Source organism: Beta vulgaris, chromosome 1 (assembly GCF_026745355.1).
Source record: "Beta vulgaris subsp. vulgaris cultivar EL10 chromosome 1, EL10.2, whole genome shotgun sequence".
NCBI lineage: Eukaryota > Viridiplantae > Streptophyta > Magnoliopsida > Caryophyllales > Amaranthaceae > Beta > Beta vulgaris.
The window spans coordinates 8,493,179-8,513,685 of NC_079202.1; the positions used below are offsets into that span (position 1 = coordinate 8,493,179).

The 20,507-nt window shown below is 36.1% G+C and overlaps 1 protein-coding gene and 1 long non-coding RNA gene across 2 annotated transcripts; both read right to left on the reverse strand.

Annotated features, from left to right (window-relative positions):
* Window positions 1–294: 294 nt before the first annotated feature.
* Window positions 295–876, reverse strand: LOC125494164 (uncharacterized). The gene has a single exon (XM_048637756.1). It carries the CDS (start codon window positions 874–876, stop codon window positions 295–297), a length of 582 nt encoding a protein of 193 aa, XP_048493713.1.
* A 6,467-nt stretch (window positions 877–7,343) lies between these two features.
* LOC104884025 (uncharacterized) lies at window positions 7,344–19,071 on the reverse strand. The gene is made up of 2 exons (XR_788637.4): window positions 18,592–19,071; window positions 7,344–7,665 (listed from the first exon to the last, which is right to left on the reverse strand). It is a non-coding gene; the product is annotated as an uncharacterized LOC104884025 (long non-coding RNA).
* Between the last annotated feature and the right edge of the window lie 1,436 nt (window positions 19,072–20,507).

A 20,507-nucleotide genomic window follows, 5' to 3' on the forward strand; every position in this document is an offset into this window, starting at 1 on the left:
AGGGTGAAAACCTGTACTCATCTTCAACTTAGTCCCCAAAGCTTCCTGAAGCTTCTGCTAAAAGTTAGACAAGAATCTGCGATCCCTATCCGAAACAATATCACTCGGAACACCATGAAGTCTAATCACGTGCTCTCTATAAGAAGTAGCCAATCGTTCATGCTTCCAAGTATCCTTCATGGGAACGAAATGAGCAAACTTGGTAAGACGATCCACAATAACCCAAATCATATTATTCCCCTTTAGTGTTCTCGGAAGTCCACAAACGAAATCCATTGAGATCAAGTCCCATTTTCATGTAGGAACCTCTAAAGGATGAATCATTGCCTGAGGCCTCTTGTGCTCACTCTTGACTTTTTGACAAGTCAAGCATCTCGAGGAGACGTACTTAGCAACATCCGTCTTCATATGAGGCCACCAAAAAGTCTGCTTGAGATCGTTGTACATCTTATCCCCTCCAGGATGAACTGAATACTTTACTGAGTGAGCTTCTTTTAAGATATTTTCCTTCAACTCATGAACATTAGGAAAACACCATCTCCCCTTGAATCTCACACTACCATCCTCAGCCACTATGAAATTGACAGGCTCATTAGCTTGCTTGTCTTTTAAGAAATGATCATGTGCTTGTGCTTTCTTGTTCTCATCATACAAAGTGCATTGAATCATAATAGAGTTAAGTTGAGCTCCCAATCGCACTATCTCCACATCAAGATTCTGAAACTCCTCTGGAATACGATTCCTCGAACGCATTGTCTGCAAATAGTGAGAAGATTTCCTTCTAAATGCATCTGCAACAACATTGGCCTTACACTCATGGTATTCAATCTCCATATCATAATCCTGTATCAGTTCCAACCATCTCCTTTGTCTCATGTTTAGCTCTCTCTGAGTGAAGATGTATTTCAGACTCTTATGGTCCGAAAATATCTTGAATTATGTGTCAAGCAGATAATGACGCCATATCTTAAGTGCAAAAATAACAGCTGCCAATTCTAGATCATGCGTCGGATAATTCAACTCATGGTTCTTCAGTTGCCTAGAAGCGTAAGCAACAACCTTTTTATCTTGCATAGCACACAACCGAGCCCATTTTCGAAGAATCTGTGAACACTTCGTACTCAAGGTTACCATCAGTAAAGTCAACACAGGAGCTGTGGTGAGACGCTCCTTCAAAATCTGGAATGCCTTCTCACAATCATCATCCCAACGATATCTAGTATCCTTACTCATCAATGCAGTTAATGACCGAGCTATTTTCGAGAAGTCCTTCACAAACCACCTATAATAACCTGCCAAGCCAAGGAAACTGCGAATTTCAGTCACACTTTTTAGAGTAGGCCATTCTGAAACATCTTGGATCTTTGATGTATCAACTGAGACGCCCTCCCTATAAATGATATGACCAAGAAAAGCAACTTTCTCGAGCCAGAATTCACACTTCGAGAACTTAGCGTACAACTTATTCTCCCTCAAGACCTGCAGAGCAGTGCGAAGATGCTCTTCATGCTCACTAGCATCCTTTGAATAAATCAGTATATCATCTATGAACACCACCACAAACTTATCTAGGTACGGCCTGAAGACTCGATTCATCAAGTCCACGAACACTGCTGGAGCATTAGTCAACCCAAAGGGTATAACAGTAAACTCATAGTGCCCATAGCGAGTTCTGAAAGATGTCTTGAGAATATCATTCTCTACAATACGAAGTTGATGGTATCTAGATCTCAGATCAATCTTCGAGAAAACTCCAGCTCCCACCAACTGATCGAACAAATCATCTATTCTTGGCAAGGGGTACTTGTTTTTCACAGTAACATTGTTCAGCTCTCTATAATCAATACACAAACGAAGACTCCCATCTTTCTTCTTAACAAACAAAACAGGTGCACCCCATGGAGATACACTAGGTCGAACACTACTACAATAAGCCTAAAGAGACCCCCTAAAATCTCATTTAGAGACCACATGAGAGGTGGTCTTCAGCTCATAGGTCTCTCAGGATAAATAACCACTTATTGCGGGTGGTTTCTTAATTTGATAAAAGAGACCACTTCCTTAAAATAAGTGGTTATTTATGAATTTAAATAGGGAACAAAAAAGAAGGATAATGCGCCACATTTTACAGATAGGTGGTCTTTTTTATCTTACAAAGAAATCATTATTAATATGTAGGTGGTCTTTTTTATCATTCCATAAAATACCACCTGAAAGGAAAAGGTGGTCTCTTTAACTTTTTTTTACAAAAAAAAAAACGACAATAACAATATTTTAATATTATTATACGCGCGCTTCTCCAATCCGTTTCACCTGCTCCTAATTTACATATTATAGAACATTTAGGCACTTGTATTGAGATAATTCAGATGACTTTAAAATTGGAATACCTTTTCATTCATTCAATATCTTTTTTTTGATACGTAAGCAAGCTTTTCATTAATCAACACCACCATACAACCTAGCCATCACTCAATGGGAAACAAACCAACTAGGTTGGACCCCCTCCGAAAGAGCAAGCTCAAACTAATACAGACAGCTTATAGAGAAGAAAACCACTCTAATTCAGTCCTCTTTACATTCTTTGGCATCACATCCAAGATCCTCATCCTTACACCTTGTTTAAGATGCTTTACAGTAAATTGGACAATAGGGACAGCTTGATTCCCATAGCTTTGATTCCTACTGTACCTTATCAAGTAAACCAAAGCAGCAATACTTGCATAGTACACCTGCTTCCTGAACTTAGAACATCTTCTATGCATACACCAATGCACTAGCTGCTGCAGTGTGTTGATTGTATTCCTGATGCTGAGCCATTACTTTACTTCACCAAGACATTCCTTACTATAATGGCATCTGAAGAATAAATGCTCATGATCTTCAGTACCATTAGAGCATATCAAACATGTATCCATATTGCTTATACCAAATTGAGCCAACCTAGTTGTAGTATTCAGCTTGGCTTGAATTGCAAGCCAACAAATAAAATTATGTTTGGGAGTATTAAGTCTACTCCAGACAAATCTTCCCATTGAACCACAGTCCTTGGTCCAACTATATATCTTCTCATATATTGTTTTCACATAATATTTAGTCATGACACCTAGCTCATCTTGGCTGTAATATTGCTTCAACTGATCTCTAGTTGAGCAAATTTTTTTCTAGTACCAGCTTGCGTTATGGTTGGGCAGGTAGCTCCACCACTCCTCATTCCTCAAGTAAACTGAATGGATCCATTTGATACATATATTATCTTGCTTTGTAGCCACAACCCAGGCATATTTACCCATATTTGCAACATTCCACAACTGCACATTTCTAATCCCGAGGCCCCCTTGATGTTTACTGAAGCATAAATTCTCCCAAGCAATGTTACCTGGTCTGTTGCTGAATGCTTGACCACTCCACAGAAATGCTCTGCAAATCTTATTAACCTCCACCAGCACATTCTTGGGTAATATGTAAACCTGAGACCAGTACATGTGGATATTAACAAGCACACTGTTAATGAGTTATGCTCTAGCAGTGAAAGACAAGTGTCTAGAGCTCCATACTTTGATTCTTGCAATCATCTTATCCACCAGTAATTCACATTGTGCCTGTGATATTCTCCTGGAGAATATAGGAACACCTAAATATTTAAATGGTAAGGTGCTTTGTGTAAACCCCGAGACTTGCACCAACCTTTGGACATCATAGTCCTGCATACCATAGCAGTAAATGGATGATTTTTGTTTATTTGCTTGCAAGCCTGAGGTGTTGGAGAAGAGCTTGAAAGCCTGCATCATGAGATATATAGTAGCATGTTTTCACATGGCTCTTAAAAGCTCAAATAAATGACTTCACCTTTACAGCAGAGAATGAGATCATCTGCAAAGCACATATGAGTAAGCTTTATGCCCTTGCATCTTGGGTGATAATGGAATTGGGGAAGCTCACTCACTTTACTCAGAATCCGAGAGAAATATTCCATACAAATAACAAATAGGAGAGGGGAGATAGGATCTCCTTATGTCAAACCTCTTTGTGATTTGAAGAAGCCATGCATTGTTCCATTAATCACTAATGAAAACATAGGAGTAGTGACACACTCCATGATTAGCTCCACCACTTTTATAGGAATATCTAAGAATTCAAGCATCTCCCTAAGGAATCGCCAATCAACTGTATCATATGCCTTTTGGAGATCCAGCTTCATCATGCAACTGGGCTGAACAGACTTCCTCCCATAATGTCTAACTATATCTTGTACCACCATAACATTGTGCACAATATTTCTTCCTTGAACAAAGCCTCCTTGATTCTCATGGATCAAATCAGGAAGTATTTGACCAATTTTGTTGCTAAGTACTTTGGTTATGCACTTATACAATGTATTGCAACAAGAAATTGGACGAAATTCACTCACATTCTTAGGACATTTAGTCTTAGGAATGAGAGTTACAATTGTATGATTCAATTCTTTTAACAATCTACCATTTTGTAGGACATCCAGAACAGCATCCAATACTTCATCACCAATGATATCCCAACTGTCCTTGTAAAAGGAAGAGCCAAAACCATCTGGCCCAGGTGCCTTAGAGCCAGGGATAGAGAAAAGAGCTTTCCTAACTTCATCTCTGGTGTAGGGAGCATTCAATATCTCTCTGTGATGCTCAGTGATTACAGGGCCCTCTTGAACTATTTGTTTTATTGTCTGAGTTCTTTGGGGAAATACAGTCCCCAATAGCTCTTTATAAAAAGCTAGAAAGGCATTAGGAACCTCTTCAGGTTTATCTATCCATACACCTTGAGCATTAAATATGCTATATACCTGATTCTGACTTCTCCTGGCTTTGATACTCTGATGTAGTAAAGCTGTGCTTTCATCTCCAGCTCTAATCCACTCAGCTTTGGCTTTTTGCCTCAGGTAATTAACATAGATACTATGCTTAGCATGGTACTCATGCAGAACATCAATTTCAGCATTAGCTAATCCAATATCACCTGGATTATTGTGCATTTGAGTTTGGGCATAAATCATCTCCTTGTAAGCTTTCACCTCTGCAGCTTGCACATCATTGAACCCTTCTTTATTCAACTCTTTCAAAGCACCCTTGATTTTCTTCAACTTCTGGCAGATACTAAAAATTTTTGTCCCCCTGACTTCCTCCCTCCAGTGAATCTCAATTATGTCACAATACTGTGGAGATGCTTTCCACATTGTATAATATTTAAAAGGCTTTCTCCCTGAAACAAGCCTAGGATATACTGTGATCACACCAGGTGAATGATCAAATTCTCCTTCATTTAGAAAACAAGCTTCAGCATACTGATATTTTTCTTGCCAATCATCATTTATCATTACTCTATCCAATTTAGAGTATACTTTATGCATCCCTTTTTGCTTGTTTTTCCAAGTATACAAGTTCCCTGCACTCTTCATATCATGCAGTTGACAATCTTGCATACATTCAATAATATCAACCATCTCAGCTTGCCTTATAATTGCCCCTATATGCTCTTCATGATCCATCACACAATTGAGATCACCACAAATGAGCCAAGGTTCTTGAGTAGATAAAGCTCTCAAATCAGCCCAAAGCTTCTTTCTACCAGCATTATCATTAAATGCATATATAAAGGAACAATAAAATCCACACATTCCACTTACTGGTTCAACATAACAGTGCATAAATTGACTAGATGCAGCTATTATGTTAATGTGAAAACAAATTGGATTCCAAGCAATAAGTATTCTACCACCTTTATGATAGCTACTATTAGAAGAGAAACACCGATTAGCAAACATTCTTTAGTAAAGATCACATAGTTTAGTAATCTTTACCTTATGCTCCAGAAGTCCCACCAGCCCTACTGTATATCTCTACATGACAGCCTTCACCTTATTCTGCTTCTTGGCTGTGTTGAGACCCCTAACATTCCAACTCAGTATTCTATCCATTAGACAGGAGAGAGTTCCCTCCCTCCATGCCTTCAGCACCTATTACCATCCTCTGTTGGCCTTGGTGTGAGCTTTCCCCTTTATCATGATTCTCTACATCAAGCACATTAAAACCATTTGCTGTGTGTGTAACCTGAATAAGAGACACTCTTACACTGATAGGTTTCAGAGCAAGCTGAAAACCTTCCTGATCCACCTCAACATCAACATGTGTAGCCTTATCACTACACTGTTCTTCATTAACTACTGCAGTGGTTTTAGGAACCTATTGTTTCTTGGTTCTAATGTTTCTACACTCAATAGCAAGATGACCAATCTTTTTACAGTTGCCACATAATGCAGGCCTTCATTCATAATGAATCCTAACATCAATCATTTCACTATGTTCATTCCTGAATTAGACCTGTTCAGGTAGTTTCTACATCAGATTCACTTCAATTAAAACCCTGGCATACTGCAGTTTATCACGATTCTTTGTAGCATCATCTCATTTTATAGGTTGGCCTATTTGTTTAACAATCTTAAATATGGCTCTATTCCCCCCCAATACTTAAAGTTCAGTTTATGTTGAATCTAGATAGGAAGATACCTAAGTTCCTCCTTCTCCAAATCCATTTCTGCATCCCATGGCTTCATGATAAGAGGCTTATTATCAAAGAAACAATAACCTGTGAGTATCTTATCTCTAGTATCCATGGCCATAAACCTAACCAGGAATATCCCCTTCCTCACCATTATAACTTTATCTACATTAAAATCCTTCCAAATTCTTCTAATGTAACCTTCCATCACCTGAACTGGTGGATTAGCCCCAACTATATAACATACTATGGCTGAATTCCAGTAATCCACCTCTTCCTGGATATCATCTGAATCAATGCTAACAATATCATGATTATTTGTCTCATTCACCAGATTGACATTCAATCCTTCAGTATTCTGCATATTTTTCTCAATTACACAGTCCTCAAACTGTTGTAGGATTGGCACAGTTAGTGTACCTATTTCCATGTTGGCTAATCGATTCTGCGATAGTATTGTAGATGTTTTCTGTATTGATTGCATACATTCACTAAAATTATGCCTTACCTCTGATTGAATCTTCAAATGTTGAATGGAAGATTTCAGAGTTAGAATCTCATTCTCAAGTCCAAAATCCAGAGGTTCAACCCCCATTATTTCATCAATCGAACGAGTTCATAAAGCTTCCGAGTCAGAATTTGGTCCTCTAGCTTTTCTATCTTCATCATTATGAGTTTTCCCCTGTGATTTAGCTCCAGTCTTCCTTGCCATGGCAATGATGCACTTGCACCGAAAGAAAACACAGAGATGATCAATGGAGGTACTGTTCTATTGAAATCCTAGAGAGACGAGAAAGTTTCTCTCACTAGATTCATTTCGATCAGGATATCATTCATTCAATATCATTCACTATAAAATCACATGCATATCAATGTAATGTTTAAAAGATTCCAAAAATTCAAGTTAATAAAAACTAATAGAGCACCTAGGCCTGTTTCTTCCAATTCATGTGCACAAAAATAGAAGCACCTTTCCAATCCCGCTCAAAAAGAAAATACACACATCCTATTTAAAATAGTCATATCTTTCGATTCTTCTTCATCCACTTGTTTATATTCATCCACATATTTGATCCACAAGTCTCTGAGCTCATCAAGCTTATTTTGAGAAAATTCAGTTGTAACTCCGCCAAAGTACTGCAAAGTATAAAACATTAAAAACATAAACATACAAGCTGGATATGCTACAACAAAACAATTTATCTACCTATCTAGGCCTGATTCCATTTCTTCTCCTCCCTTATTCATTACACTCTTCCCCTTGGTGGCATCATAGTCTATTAGTTAGGGGAAGCTGTCAACAACTTTATTAGTTAGGTTAATCATGTGAAGAAAAACTTACTCTATTTGATGGGAAGTAGAACTTCCTAAGAAGTGCAACTTTCAACATTTTTACTAAACATACAATGTTACCTTATTATACATTCTAGGAAATTTCACTTCTCATATATTTTAGGTCAACTAAACAATCTCCAAACAAATACTTGTGTTTTAAAAAGTCACATTGCTATCACTCTAGTAGTTCATTATTACTAGTACTCCTATTTTTACTTACTACTACTATTAATTATTTAATTGTGCTCTGGATTAACAGTCCTTGACTTTACTTTGCTGAGATCTGGGAAGCTCGGACTCGGCCAGCCACCCCACCGTACCGGTGTCGACACGACACGACACCGGTGCCGACACAGAATCCGGACTGGACGCGGGGATGAGAAAGTGGACGCGTCAATGTCTGTTTTTTTTTTTTGCAGGTCGGTGAACCTGCAAGCTTCTATCTATGGTGGATCTGGAAAGTGGAAACTCGAAGGAAGGAAGATGAGCGTGGAAGGTGGGAACGAGATTTTCAAGTTTTGTTTTTTGTTCCTTTTTTTTAGGGGAAAGGCTGTGGAAGTTGTAAAGTTTTTTTTGTTAGTGTTTATTTTTATTTAATAATTTTCCTTTTTTTTTTTGAGGGGTATTTAATATTTTTCCTTTAATTAGTATGTCCTATTAAAAATGGGCTAGTGCCTAGTGGCTACCTACTTTTCTTTTTTTTCTTTTTTATTTGACAAGTTCCTCTTTTCTTTCTTTGTATATTTTCGTTCTATGATATGCAAAGATGTATTTATTTCTAATGTACCATAGATTTGAATATTTGATAATAAAAAATTTTTACAGGGAGAATAATAAACTAATAAAGTTTAAAGTTTAAAGTTTAAATGAACTATAAAATATAAAAAAAAAATACTATTTGAAAATTTTATATATGGAAAGGTTTGAAAAAATTGATACTTATCAAAAATAACACAAAATAAAAGATTTTTATTTTGATAATTAAGTTTACACCAATAGGCTCGAAAAGGAGAAAATAACAAAAGATTTATATATTAAATATTAAGAGGAATAATAATTTTGAAACACCAAGTTTATCCTATTAGATTATTATTTGCCTACTAAATAGTAAATAATGCAACTATGTGCAATTCCCTTTCAACAATATTAAAAAGTTTTCACTCCCCATAAGTTATACACTTATAGTCTTCCAATGTTGTGATTTTTATTAAAGACGATGTACTAATTATTTATTTTTAAGCAAAATATGATGTATATCTAATTTTTTTATATATAATTTTTGTATTATTATCACCAGGGAATAGAACTCAATACATCAAAAACAATAAAAAAGATATTTCATTACTCAACATTTAGATGAATAGTAGGTTTTCAAAAAAAAAAATATTAAAATGAATAGTAAAAATAATTGTTACTCAATAGAATAATTAAAATAATTATTAGCCAACAAAAAAAATTAAAGAGTAACTGACTGAGTATATAATCTGTAAGTTTTTTTATAATTAAAAATAATTTTATTAAAAAAGCGTATGTTAATAAATAATTCTATTAGTTATTTATTTTCTCAAAAAAATAAATAAGGAAAAGATAGCATTATGACAACAAATAAATAAAGAGAGATTTGGGGAATAGATTGGAGTAAATGATCAGATAAATAAGGAAAAGATAAAAAAAAAAAAAAGGAACGACTCATAATTTTCAAAAAAATTAAAAATAGTGAAATATTAAACAGTGAAAACTCTATCGGCCAACTACCTCCTAATTAGTAGTAATTGCTATTCCCTCTTTCTTAGTTTCTTTATATTTTTTATGGCCTTAAATCATATTTCAACGTATAACATAAAAAAAAAAAAAAAAGTTGAAATGACTGAATAATAAAACTGTTTGTAACTTTGTAATATATCAATTTTAGAATAGAATGATATTTTTTAAATAAAAAAAGTGAGAATAATAAATCTTTTTTTACAGGAGAATAATTAAAAATTATATGGGTAGGTTCGAAGAAAAGCCATACTTATCAAAGATCAAGATGAATAATTATTTCATTTCAAATATATGACTATACACCGAAAAAGAGAGAGCAATATTTAGTATATACTATAATAACTAGAGGTTATAACATAATAGATACATAATGTTTATAATTAAAATTCGAATTAAACAGCGTTATATAATCGATAAGAAAATATAAATGACGCCTATGACCGATCTAGTGATCATCATGAATTGAATAAGAAATAATAATATATGATCGATCATCCTTAAACAAAATGATCAAAGAATAAGAACAATGTTATTATATGATCGATAAACTATTATGAATTTATAACTGACGCCTATGATCGATGATTGATCATCATGAATGAATTATGAACAACAATATATGATCCACAAACAAAATGATAATGTAATAAGGACGATGTTATATGATCAACTAAAACTTATAACTTATAAGTGACCGCTATGATTAATGTAGTGATCATCATGAATTGAATAAGGAATAATAATATATGATCGATCATCCTAAAAAAATGATAATGGAACAAGGAACAACAAAAATATATGATCGATGAACTAGTATAAGTTACCGTTATGATCAATGTAGTACAATGTTATATGATCGATGAACTATAACTGACGCCTATGATCGATGCATTGATCATCATAAATGGAATAAGGAACAACAATCATCATAAATGGAATAAGGAACAATAACAATATATGATCGATCATCCTTAAACAAAATGATAATCGAATAAGGAACAACAAAAAATATATGATCGATAAACTATTATAAGTTACTGCTATGATCAATGTAGTACAATGTTATATGATCGATGAACTATTATAACTGACATTTATGATCGATGTATTGATCATCATGAATGAATTAGAAACAACAACAATATATGATCGACAAACTATTATAAGTGACCGCTATGATCAATGTAGTGATCATCATGAAAAATAATATATGATCGACAAACTATTATAAATGACCGCTATGATCAATGTAGTGATCATCATGAAAAATAATATATGATCGACAAACTATTATAAATGACCGCTATGATCAATGTAGTGATCATCATGAAAAATAATATATGACCGACAAACTATTATAAGTGACCGCTATGATCAATGTAGTGATCATCATGAAAAATAATATATGATCGACAAATCTATTATAAGTGATGTTGTCTTTTAAAAAATGATATAATATACGGTTTTTTCACCAAATACCCCTGACAAAAAAATTTATTCACCAAATACCCCAGCTTTTTTCAAAATTCACCAGATACCCCTAACTTTTTAAAAAATTCACCAGATACCCCAAATTTTGAAAAAAATGACAAATAATGCCCTTAATGACTAACGGCGGTTAACTCCGTTAGTCATTAGAGTTAATTAACCCTAAAAAACTCTAAAAAACCCTAAAAAACCTAACTAATCTAACTCCCTCTCTCTCCCCTAACCCACCCCCCCACCCAGCCCCCCTCCCCTACGCCGGCAACCCCCTCGCCGGCAACCCCCCTCCCCCTCGCGCCAAGTTTTCCGGCAGCCCCCCCTCCCTCACTCTCTTCGCGCCTCCCCTCCCCCTCCTTCCTTCGCGCTCCTCTTTCCGGCAGCCCCCTCCCCCTCCCTCGCTCACTCTCGTCGCTCGTCGCGCGCGCCTCCCCTCCCCCTTCGTCGCGCGCGCCTCCCTCCCCCTTCGTCGCGCCTCCCCTCCCCCTCCCTCGCTCTCGTCGCGCCTCCCCCCCCCTCGTCGCGCCTCCCCTCCCCCTCCCTCCCTCTCCCCCTCCCTCACTCTCGCCGGCCGCCGCTGCTGCTGTTGTTTTCGCTGCTGTTGAATTCGCTGCCGGAAAGAGAACCGCGAAAGAAGGAGGGAGGGGGAGGGGAGGCGCGGCGAGAGTGAGGGAAGGGGAGGGGGCAAGCCGGAAAGGCGACGTGAGGGGAGGGGCCGGCGAGGGGGAGGGGTGTGGCTGGGTTGGGTGGTGGGTCTAGGGTTTGGGGGTTGGGGTTGGGTTAATTAGATTAATTAAGTTAATTAGGTTAATTAGGGCTTAATTAAGGCTAATTAGATTGACTTAGGGCTAATTAAATTGACTAATGACAAACTTGTAAATATAAGCTAACGGAGCACTAACGTTCGTTAATAGTAAGGGTATCTGGTGAATTTTTTTAAAAGTTAGGGGTATCTGGTAAATTTTGAAAAAAGTTGGGGTATTTGGTGAATAAATTTTTTTGTCAGGGGTATTTGGTGAAAAAACCGTATAATATATTATGATCATAAACATTTACATTCAAAATAATAATTTTTTACTCTATTAATAAAATTACCATAAACATAAAACATTTATATAATTTTTTAATAAAGATAACTAATACATAACAAATCTATTATAAGTGATGTTGTCTTTTAAAAAATGATATAATATATTATGATCATAAACATTTACGTTCAAAATAATAATTTTTTACTCTATTAAAAAAAATTACCATAAACATAAAACATTTATATAATTTTTTAATAAAGATAACTAATACATAACAAACTACCTTTAAAAAAGGGAAAAAAAAGATAAAAGAAATAAAAAAAGAAAGAAAACGGCACATACAGTAATACTTTATGAGCAGTACAACAAATCTCATCCTCCCTATGTTGTACAGTTGTATTCATCTTCCCAATTACAATTAAGTCTTCTACAATTTTCTTCCAGACTTCCAGTATCATCAACTCAACTCTTCGTTTCCCTCTTGTAATTTTCCTAGCTTAAATTCCTTTCTCTCTCAACTATAAATATGAAGCTCATGTATCTCCCAATTCTCACACCACAACCAAATCTTTCTGAGTTTCTTCAACTTCTAATATCTCCTAATTTCAATGGCTTCACCAAACTCCTCCATGCTCAACCTCCAAAGAAATTCAGCCCCAAAACGACCTAGTCCATCACAACTTACCTCATATGATGATAAACCACTCTGGAACCATGTTATTGTTGTTCAAAATCCCGGTAGTGGTGGAAATAGAAAATGGACCTGTAACTATTGTAATAAAATGGTTACTGGTTCATACTCAAAAGTGAAAGCCCACCTCCTAAAATTACCAGGGCATGGTGTGCAGCCATGTATGAAGGTGACTGATCAAATTAAAGATCAAATTCAGAAAGAACATGATATGGCAGAGGCTAAAAAGACTAGAGAGTCTTTTGAAGCAAAGAGGAAACTTGATTATGTGACACTCCCTCTCGGTTCTGACTTGCTGCAACAAAAAAGAAACAAGGGTACAATAGAAGCATGTTTCAATGTTGTAGAAAGAGATGACTTAGATAAGGAATGTGCTCGGATGTTTTATTCCGCTGCTCTTCCATTTTCACTTGTCAGAAATCCATGTTTTCGTGAGTTTATTCTTAAACTTGCAAACAGTAGGTGTTCTGGGTATGTTCCACCAACTTACAATAGGTTAAGGCTCACTTTATTGCAACAAGAGAAAACACATGTGAATACTTTACTCCAACCTTTTAGGAACTCTTGGAAGAAGAAAGGAGTGTCCTTATGCTCAGATGGGTGGACTGATAGGCAAAAGAGGCCCCTCATCAATGTCATGGCTGCATCAGGAGGAGGTTCTATGTTTCTCAAAGCTTTTGACACAAGTGGAAATTTGAAGGATGCTGAGTATGTTGCAAGTCTGTTTCAAGAGGTTATAGATAAAGAAGGGGCTGATAACATTGTTCAGATTATCACGGATAATGCAGGGAATTTCAAAGCAGCAGGTTTGAGTATTGAAGCCAAATATTCCCACATTTTCTGGACACCTTGTGTTGTGCACACTTTGAATTTGGCGCTCAAAGCTATCTGTGAACCCCCCAACAATTCAAGCCAATATGATGAATGTAAGTGGATCTCTTCCTTAATATCTGAATGTGATGGTGTTGTCACTTTTGTTTTGAATCATGGAAAAGCCCTTACTATTTTTAAGAATTATTCCAAACACATGCTTATTAAGGTAGCAGAAACTCGCTTTGCCTCTCATGTTATTATGGCAGAACGTTTGTTCAAAGTAAAAAATGCTCTTGAAAAAATGGTATTAGATGTTCAGTGGAAAACCTTTAGGAAGACACATTTAGAGACTAAAGCTGATGGAGTAAAAGAATGTGTGATTTCTGATAGATGGTGGGACAAAGTAGAATATTTTCTGAATTTCACAACACCCATCTATAATATGATAAGGAAAGCTGATCTTGATGCTCCTTGTTTGCATTTGATATATGATTGGTGGGATACTATGATTGAAGAAGTTAGGGATAAAATTTTTGAGCATGAAAGTTTGGATGCAATTAGAGGCCATTCATCTTTTTTTTAATGTGATTCATGGTGTACTTGAAGCAAGGTGGAACAAAAGTAATACACCTCTTCACTGTATGGCACATTCACTTGTTCCAAAATACTATAGTGAGTCATGGTTACAAGGAGGGAATCCATTGGTTCCAAGGGTAGCACCTAATGAGGATGAAGAAGTGTCTCACAATAGAGATAAATGCTTCAAAAAAATGTTTACAACCTCTGATGATCTTCGAAAAGTTTATGCTGAGTATGGACAATTCTCGGGTACTTTGGGCTATTTTAGTGAAGCTCATGTAATGGAAGCTAGGGCACACGAAGATCCCCTGAGTTGGTGTGCCAGTTATGGTTCATCCACACCAACATTACAGGCTCTTGCATTCAAGTTACTTTCACAGCCTGCTTCTTCTTCATGCTGTGAAAGAAACTGGAGTGATTTCTCTAACATTCAAAGTATCAAGAGAAATAGGCTAGCTTCTAGCAGGGCAGAAGATCTTGTTTATGTTCACTCTAATTTGCGTGTGTTATCTAGAAAGAAGGAAGAGTACACTGCTGGTCCATCAAGCTTTTGGGATGTTGGTAAGTTTTTAGTTTTTCAACTTAATAAACAACAAGTTTCATGCATTTTTTATTCAATTTTCTGACTATTTTGATTACTAACTTAGATTATTTTGATTACTAATTCTTTAAAGGTGGAGATTCAGTTTTTGTTGATGAAGATTACATTGAAGGTTTTGGAAATCTCTTTCTTGAGGAGCAGGACATTGAAGGCATTAATGATGAAGTTGAAGATGATGCATGAAGCTGTTTTGTTGTGTTAGTTTATTTTGGTTTTTTCTAATTCAGACTTGGAAGTTTTTGGGAGTTCATGTCAGCAATTTTATGTTAGCTAAAGCTGATATTATGTTTTGGAACTTGGAAGCTTGTTGTGAATGAAAGTTCTATTATTAAGTTACTGTTTTCTACACATAATTTTTTTTACATATCAATTTTAATTTTAGATTTAAATTATGTATCGCTGTCACGTGTCCCCGAGTCCATATCCAAATTTTGGACTCTTCAAAAACGAGTCCCCGAATCCTCAAAATTAAAATTTGAAGGGTCCGACACTTGACACGTACCCGAGTCCGACACTCGTACCCGAGTCCGAACATCCTAGGCTGAGATAATACTAAAATTTATCCTCTATACTTTACGTAGGTTTTGAGGAGCTAAGCAGTGGGTGTTGTGGTACAGGTTACATGGAAACAACATACTTGTGTAATCCTGCTGAGATGACTTACTACCTAGTGTATGTTTTGGGATTCCATCCACCCTACTGAGATGACTTACTACCTAGTTTTCAAGGCCCTTCGTCCAGTTATTAACTATATCATTAAAGACTGAAATCCTATTATATATTTCTGAATCATCTCTTTATGTATAAAAATGCATTCATCAATTGCACTAGTTTCTGTATTTATGCAGATCATGTGCTCATTCATTACATGTGTTTCAAGAAATCTTCTTGTGATGAACTTCAGGCAGTCAAAAAAATTGTTTGGCAATAATCAAGAGTTTATATTTTCAAAATCACGGTAAGAGGAAAGTAAAGTACAAGACCTGACTCCAAACAAGTATTTATTTGTATTTGTTGTTGTTACTCTTTTAACATGCTAAAACGTTGCTGGAATGTTTTTTACTCTAATGTGGCAAGCTTTCCTACTTTTCTAATACTTATTTTGTAATTTGACACCATAAAATAGGACAGTTTAAAGAGATATGCAAAGACTCAGAGTGATGCCAACGTGTACAGGATAAGTACACCACAATTATAACACTGCACCTGTAAGAAGATACAGGTGATAAACATGTGCGTTTTGGTGGAAGCTAGTAAGAGTGCTGATGAATATGAGCTGAAACTACACAGCGGAGATTCCATAAAAATGGCAATACATTCAATTTAGTTTTTTGTATTAAAACAGCAGATATCCCTCATCTGAACAGAAAACTGTAACTGATCTTCCAGCTAAAGAGTCTTTTTAGAACTAGCTACACTGATATCTTAGCTGAATGCCTAGTAGGAATATGCCAATTAATATCACAACCTTGAAACTGCATATGGCTATCTAAGCCCAGATAAAGGGAAAAGATAAATTAAAAGCTTCACTAGGAACTTCATAATATAATGTTAGAGATATAGAATTCTTTTGGATGGAATCTCAAGAGTCATATCATCCGCAGAACAAGCTTTGATGCATGAAGAATCCCGTTTATATGCTTAACGACAGGTGCTTAGACTCCGAGGCAAAATTTTCACGTCTCAGCCCACATATTTTTGAGACTCTACAAGTGGCATTTCATGAGATAAAATGGTCATCAAACACTGAATACAAATGGTCTTTAGACCGAAGTATGCTCCACAAGCTTTTCCGATAAACCTACTTTCCTAGTGCATTCATTACCTGGTAAGCAAACTCTCTCTTGAAGACGCAGGGTAATGAAAGAAGATTATAGTGATAGACCAAGAGAGTAAATTACAGCTGGGAAAGATCTGAGGTGGAGTCCACGAAAGAGGAAAAAAAGTTGCATTACCTTTTCACCTAAAACTAGAACATTATACTGTTACTGTCTAACTTTTCTCAAAGTTAGAAGTATGAGTAAGCCTCATCATTTTGTTTTAAACTTTTCAATTTAGTGGGCTATAACAAAAGGCATCTCCAGAAGAGCAAGGAAGAAACATTATTTCCGCATCACAATGACACAAGATTTATGAATAGTTGATGCCAGAAAGCACATCAGCAAAATCTCTGCTACCCTAAAACAAGGTAAGGTTTTTTTAGCACAACTTACTAAAGCAAGTTTCTTAATTTTGATCTTCTGGACAAACTGGCCTAACTTCTCAAACACTAAATCTACATCAGAAGCAAACATCTGAACAGGAACACAACATAGGGCCGACTCTAGTAATAGAAGTCGGATGCTGCACTTCTGAATTCTAATACAAAAATTTCAAGTAACAAGATAAATTAAGCAATAAATACCCGCTCAAAAGTGTCAGCCCCACAAAATCACAAGGGTCCACCCAATATTAGATCCAACCACAATCCATAAGAAAACAATGCATCTTTCAAAGTGATGTAAAATGACGCATCAGTGAGTTCTTAGAATATCATAATGCTAAAAGAGAAGAAAAGGAAAACGAAGCATGATCTAGGTTGGAGGAGAGAGAAAGCAGAAGCCTAGCAACATAAGTAGTTATATACTTTAATTTGTACCTTCACTACCCTCTTCTCCTGATCCTACCACCTCCCTTTCTTTATCTAGTATATTCGAGTGAGTAGTGACTACTCAACACCACTGTTTCTAGCAAGGTGGTGATCAATACAAAGAGATCAAGAACTCACTATGTAGCTGAAGCCATGACAGATATAACTGATGTCATTAATGTCAATCGCAATAGAAAAGGCTAAAGATTCTGACTCTAAGTGATTATGAATATGCGACTGAATACTTTCATAAGTGATTACCCTAGATTCTGACAGTAAATGGACAATTTCCAGGACCAACGATCTATACACACAAAGGGGACATAGTTATAGTCAAAGTTGTCAACATAAGCAAATATAACATCACAATTCACTGGTAAGATAGTTTTTAAATTAATCGGTTTCTATTAGTTTATTTATAATTACTATAATAGCAGGACGAGAGAAGTAAAAGAACATGATAGCAGTTCCTTTTGCAGGCATGGAGTGAAACAACCAAGAAACCTGTGGTCTGATGGACCTGAGTACATAACTCAGTGTCCAATCAAACCAGGTGGGGTATTTACACACACTGTGATTCCAGCAGAAGCATTGCTGGATATGCCAGGCATGGTTTCGAAATAAAAACTAAGAGTGTTGTATAACATTATCAGGGAGCACAAGAAAGCCTCACAAAGCCTAGCTCTAAAAAAAATCCACTACATATACACTCATCAGCATACAGCCAAGGCATCCTAAAATAGAATCATAACATAGCCAAAGAAAATATATAAATCATAGAAAACTAAGTAATTAAACAATATTCAGAATTAATTATTTCAAGTTAATTGTGTTATGATTACCCCAAATTCAGTTGCTACTAATCAAGTTAAACCTTAAAATGTGATCAGAATTTGATCCTATAATGAACTAGTTGAACTAATTCTGATTTTTTTCGTTAACAAATGATTTTCACACAATTCATCTACCATCATACTCTAACAAGTTTCAAAAAGATTATATTTTAGGACACGATTTAATTTATAATGAAAATCTACAAAGAAATTAAACAAGAATTTTGATAAAAATATATATACTTCAATTACCCTAACAAAACAAGTTGGAGGGCGAGATGAATTGGGTTCAATTAGTTAATTACCAGGATACCGGCGGACGAATTGGCGTCGTTATGGCGTGGTGACGTCGCTGGGGCGTGGTGGTGGTAATAGAACACTGGCGGACAAAATTGAGATACCGGCAAAGACGTAATTAGACGACAAACACGACTCCACAGACAGATGAATTGGCCAGCAAGGTAATGCGACGGTTTCCGGCGATTGAATTTCGACGCAAAATTCAGGCGGGTGGTGCAGTTCTGTTCTATCGGGTGTTTGAGGGAAGTGGGAAGATGAGAAACAAGCAAGCAGAACTACGCTTTTGGCTTTTTTGTTTTATTCGCTTTCAAATTGCATTTGCCTATATTTTGTTAATGATGGAGTTAGTAAATTAAAAGTAAAATTAAGTAATTAAAGAATAGTATATTTAAGGTTTTATCTTTTTAAAATAAAGATATAAGAGGTTCCCCTCAAAAAAAAAAAAATTAAAGATATAAGAGGTAACTAACTGTTAGTGGATATAGATGTGTATGTTGATTCTTTTTAATTAATAATTAAATATAGTTGTTATATCACCACTTAATAGGAATAAGTCGTTACTTTAATATTGGAAAATTTTGATCAGGTTAAGAAAAACCACCTTTTTAAATAAGAGGTCTCATTTATCATATTATAGCAGACCACCTTTCCAACAAATTAGGTTTTTTTTTTGCTGAATAATCACTCATGTCATTAAGGAGGTCTCTGATAGGTGATACTTTTGCACATATTTGTAGTAGTGGAATGTAGCCCTTATCAAGAAACTCTTCTAATTGAGCCTTAAGCTCTTTCATTTCAGCAGGCGCCATTCTATAAGGAGGCTTAGAAATAGGTCCGGTTCCAGGCATCAAGTCAACACTGAACTCAACATCACGTCTCGGAGGCATGCCAGGAATATCATCAGGAAAAACATCTACAAATTCATTAGCAATACGAACATCTTCAACACGTGGCTCTTCGTTACTAGTGTCGTGAACATGGCACAAGTACATAGGATAACCCTTCCTCAAATAGGATTTTAGAGTCAAAGCAGAAATGATTTTCAAAGAAGACCCTTTATAAAACTCATGAACTCCACTAGGACCAACTACAGACACCTTCTGCTTCTCACAATCTATTTTGGCTTTATGCTTACTAAGCCAATCCATCCCTAAAATTACATCAAAATCATGCAAAGGAAAAGCTATTAAATCAGCTACTAGGGTGGTACTACCACACATAATAGGGACATCTGGATACAAGTTATTACAATTTATAATCACACTAGAAAGAATAGATATGTCTACATCACAAGTCCTAGAGTTCTCTAACCCTAACTTTTTCACAAGGAGTTCAGACATAAAAGAATGAGAAGCACCAGAATCAAATAAGACATAAACAGGCATCAAATGAATAGAAAAAGTACCAGTGACCATGTTACCCTTGGTGTTTGCCTCAGTCTGGTTCATCACATGAACCTGTCCAGTGTTCCTCCTCATATCACCTCTATGTGTATGAGTAGCATTTGCAGTCACTTCATTGCGATTAGGTGCAGCATTCCCCGGTGTAGAAAGAGCAGGACGACTGTTGTTACCATTCTGGGGTCTCTTATTTGCTTGTCCCCATTTCGTGAACTCATATCAGGCCTGAAGTTCCTCGATGTAGGGTTACTAAAACATTCATAAACACGATGCCCCTTCCTCCCACAGTGATTACACTCCACCAAATTACCATCACAATTCTTGCCAGGGTGGTTCTCACTACAATGTTTGAAAATCCTATCAGTCCTCTGAATCTGACCTTGGGGCTGGCTACGGGAAGGAGTGGAGTTCTGATTTTCCTTAGAATACTGCTGACTGGAACCTCCCTTGTTATAGTTACCACCAGAATCACGGTTCCCAAAGTTTCGATTCTTATTGAAACCCCCTCTAGCTTTGTTGTA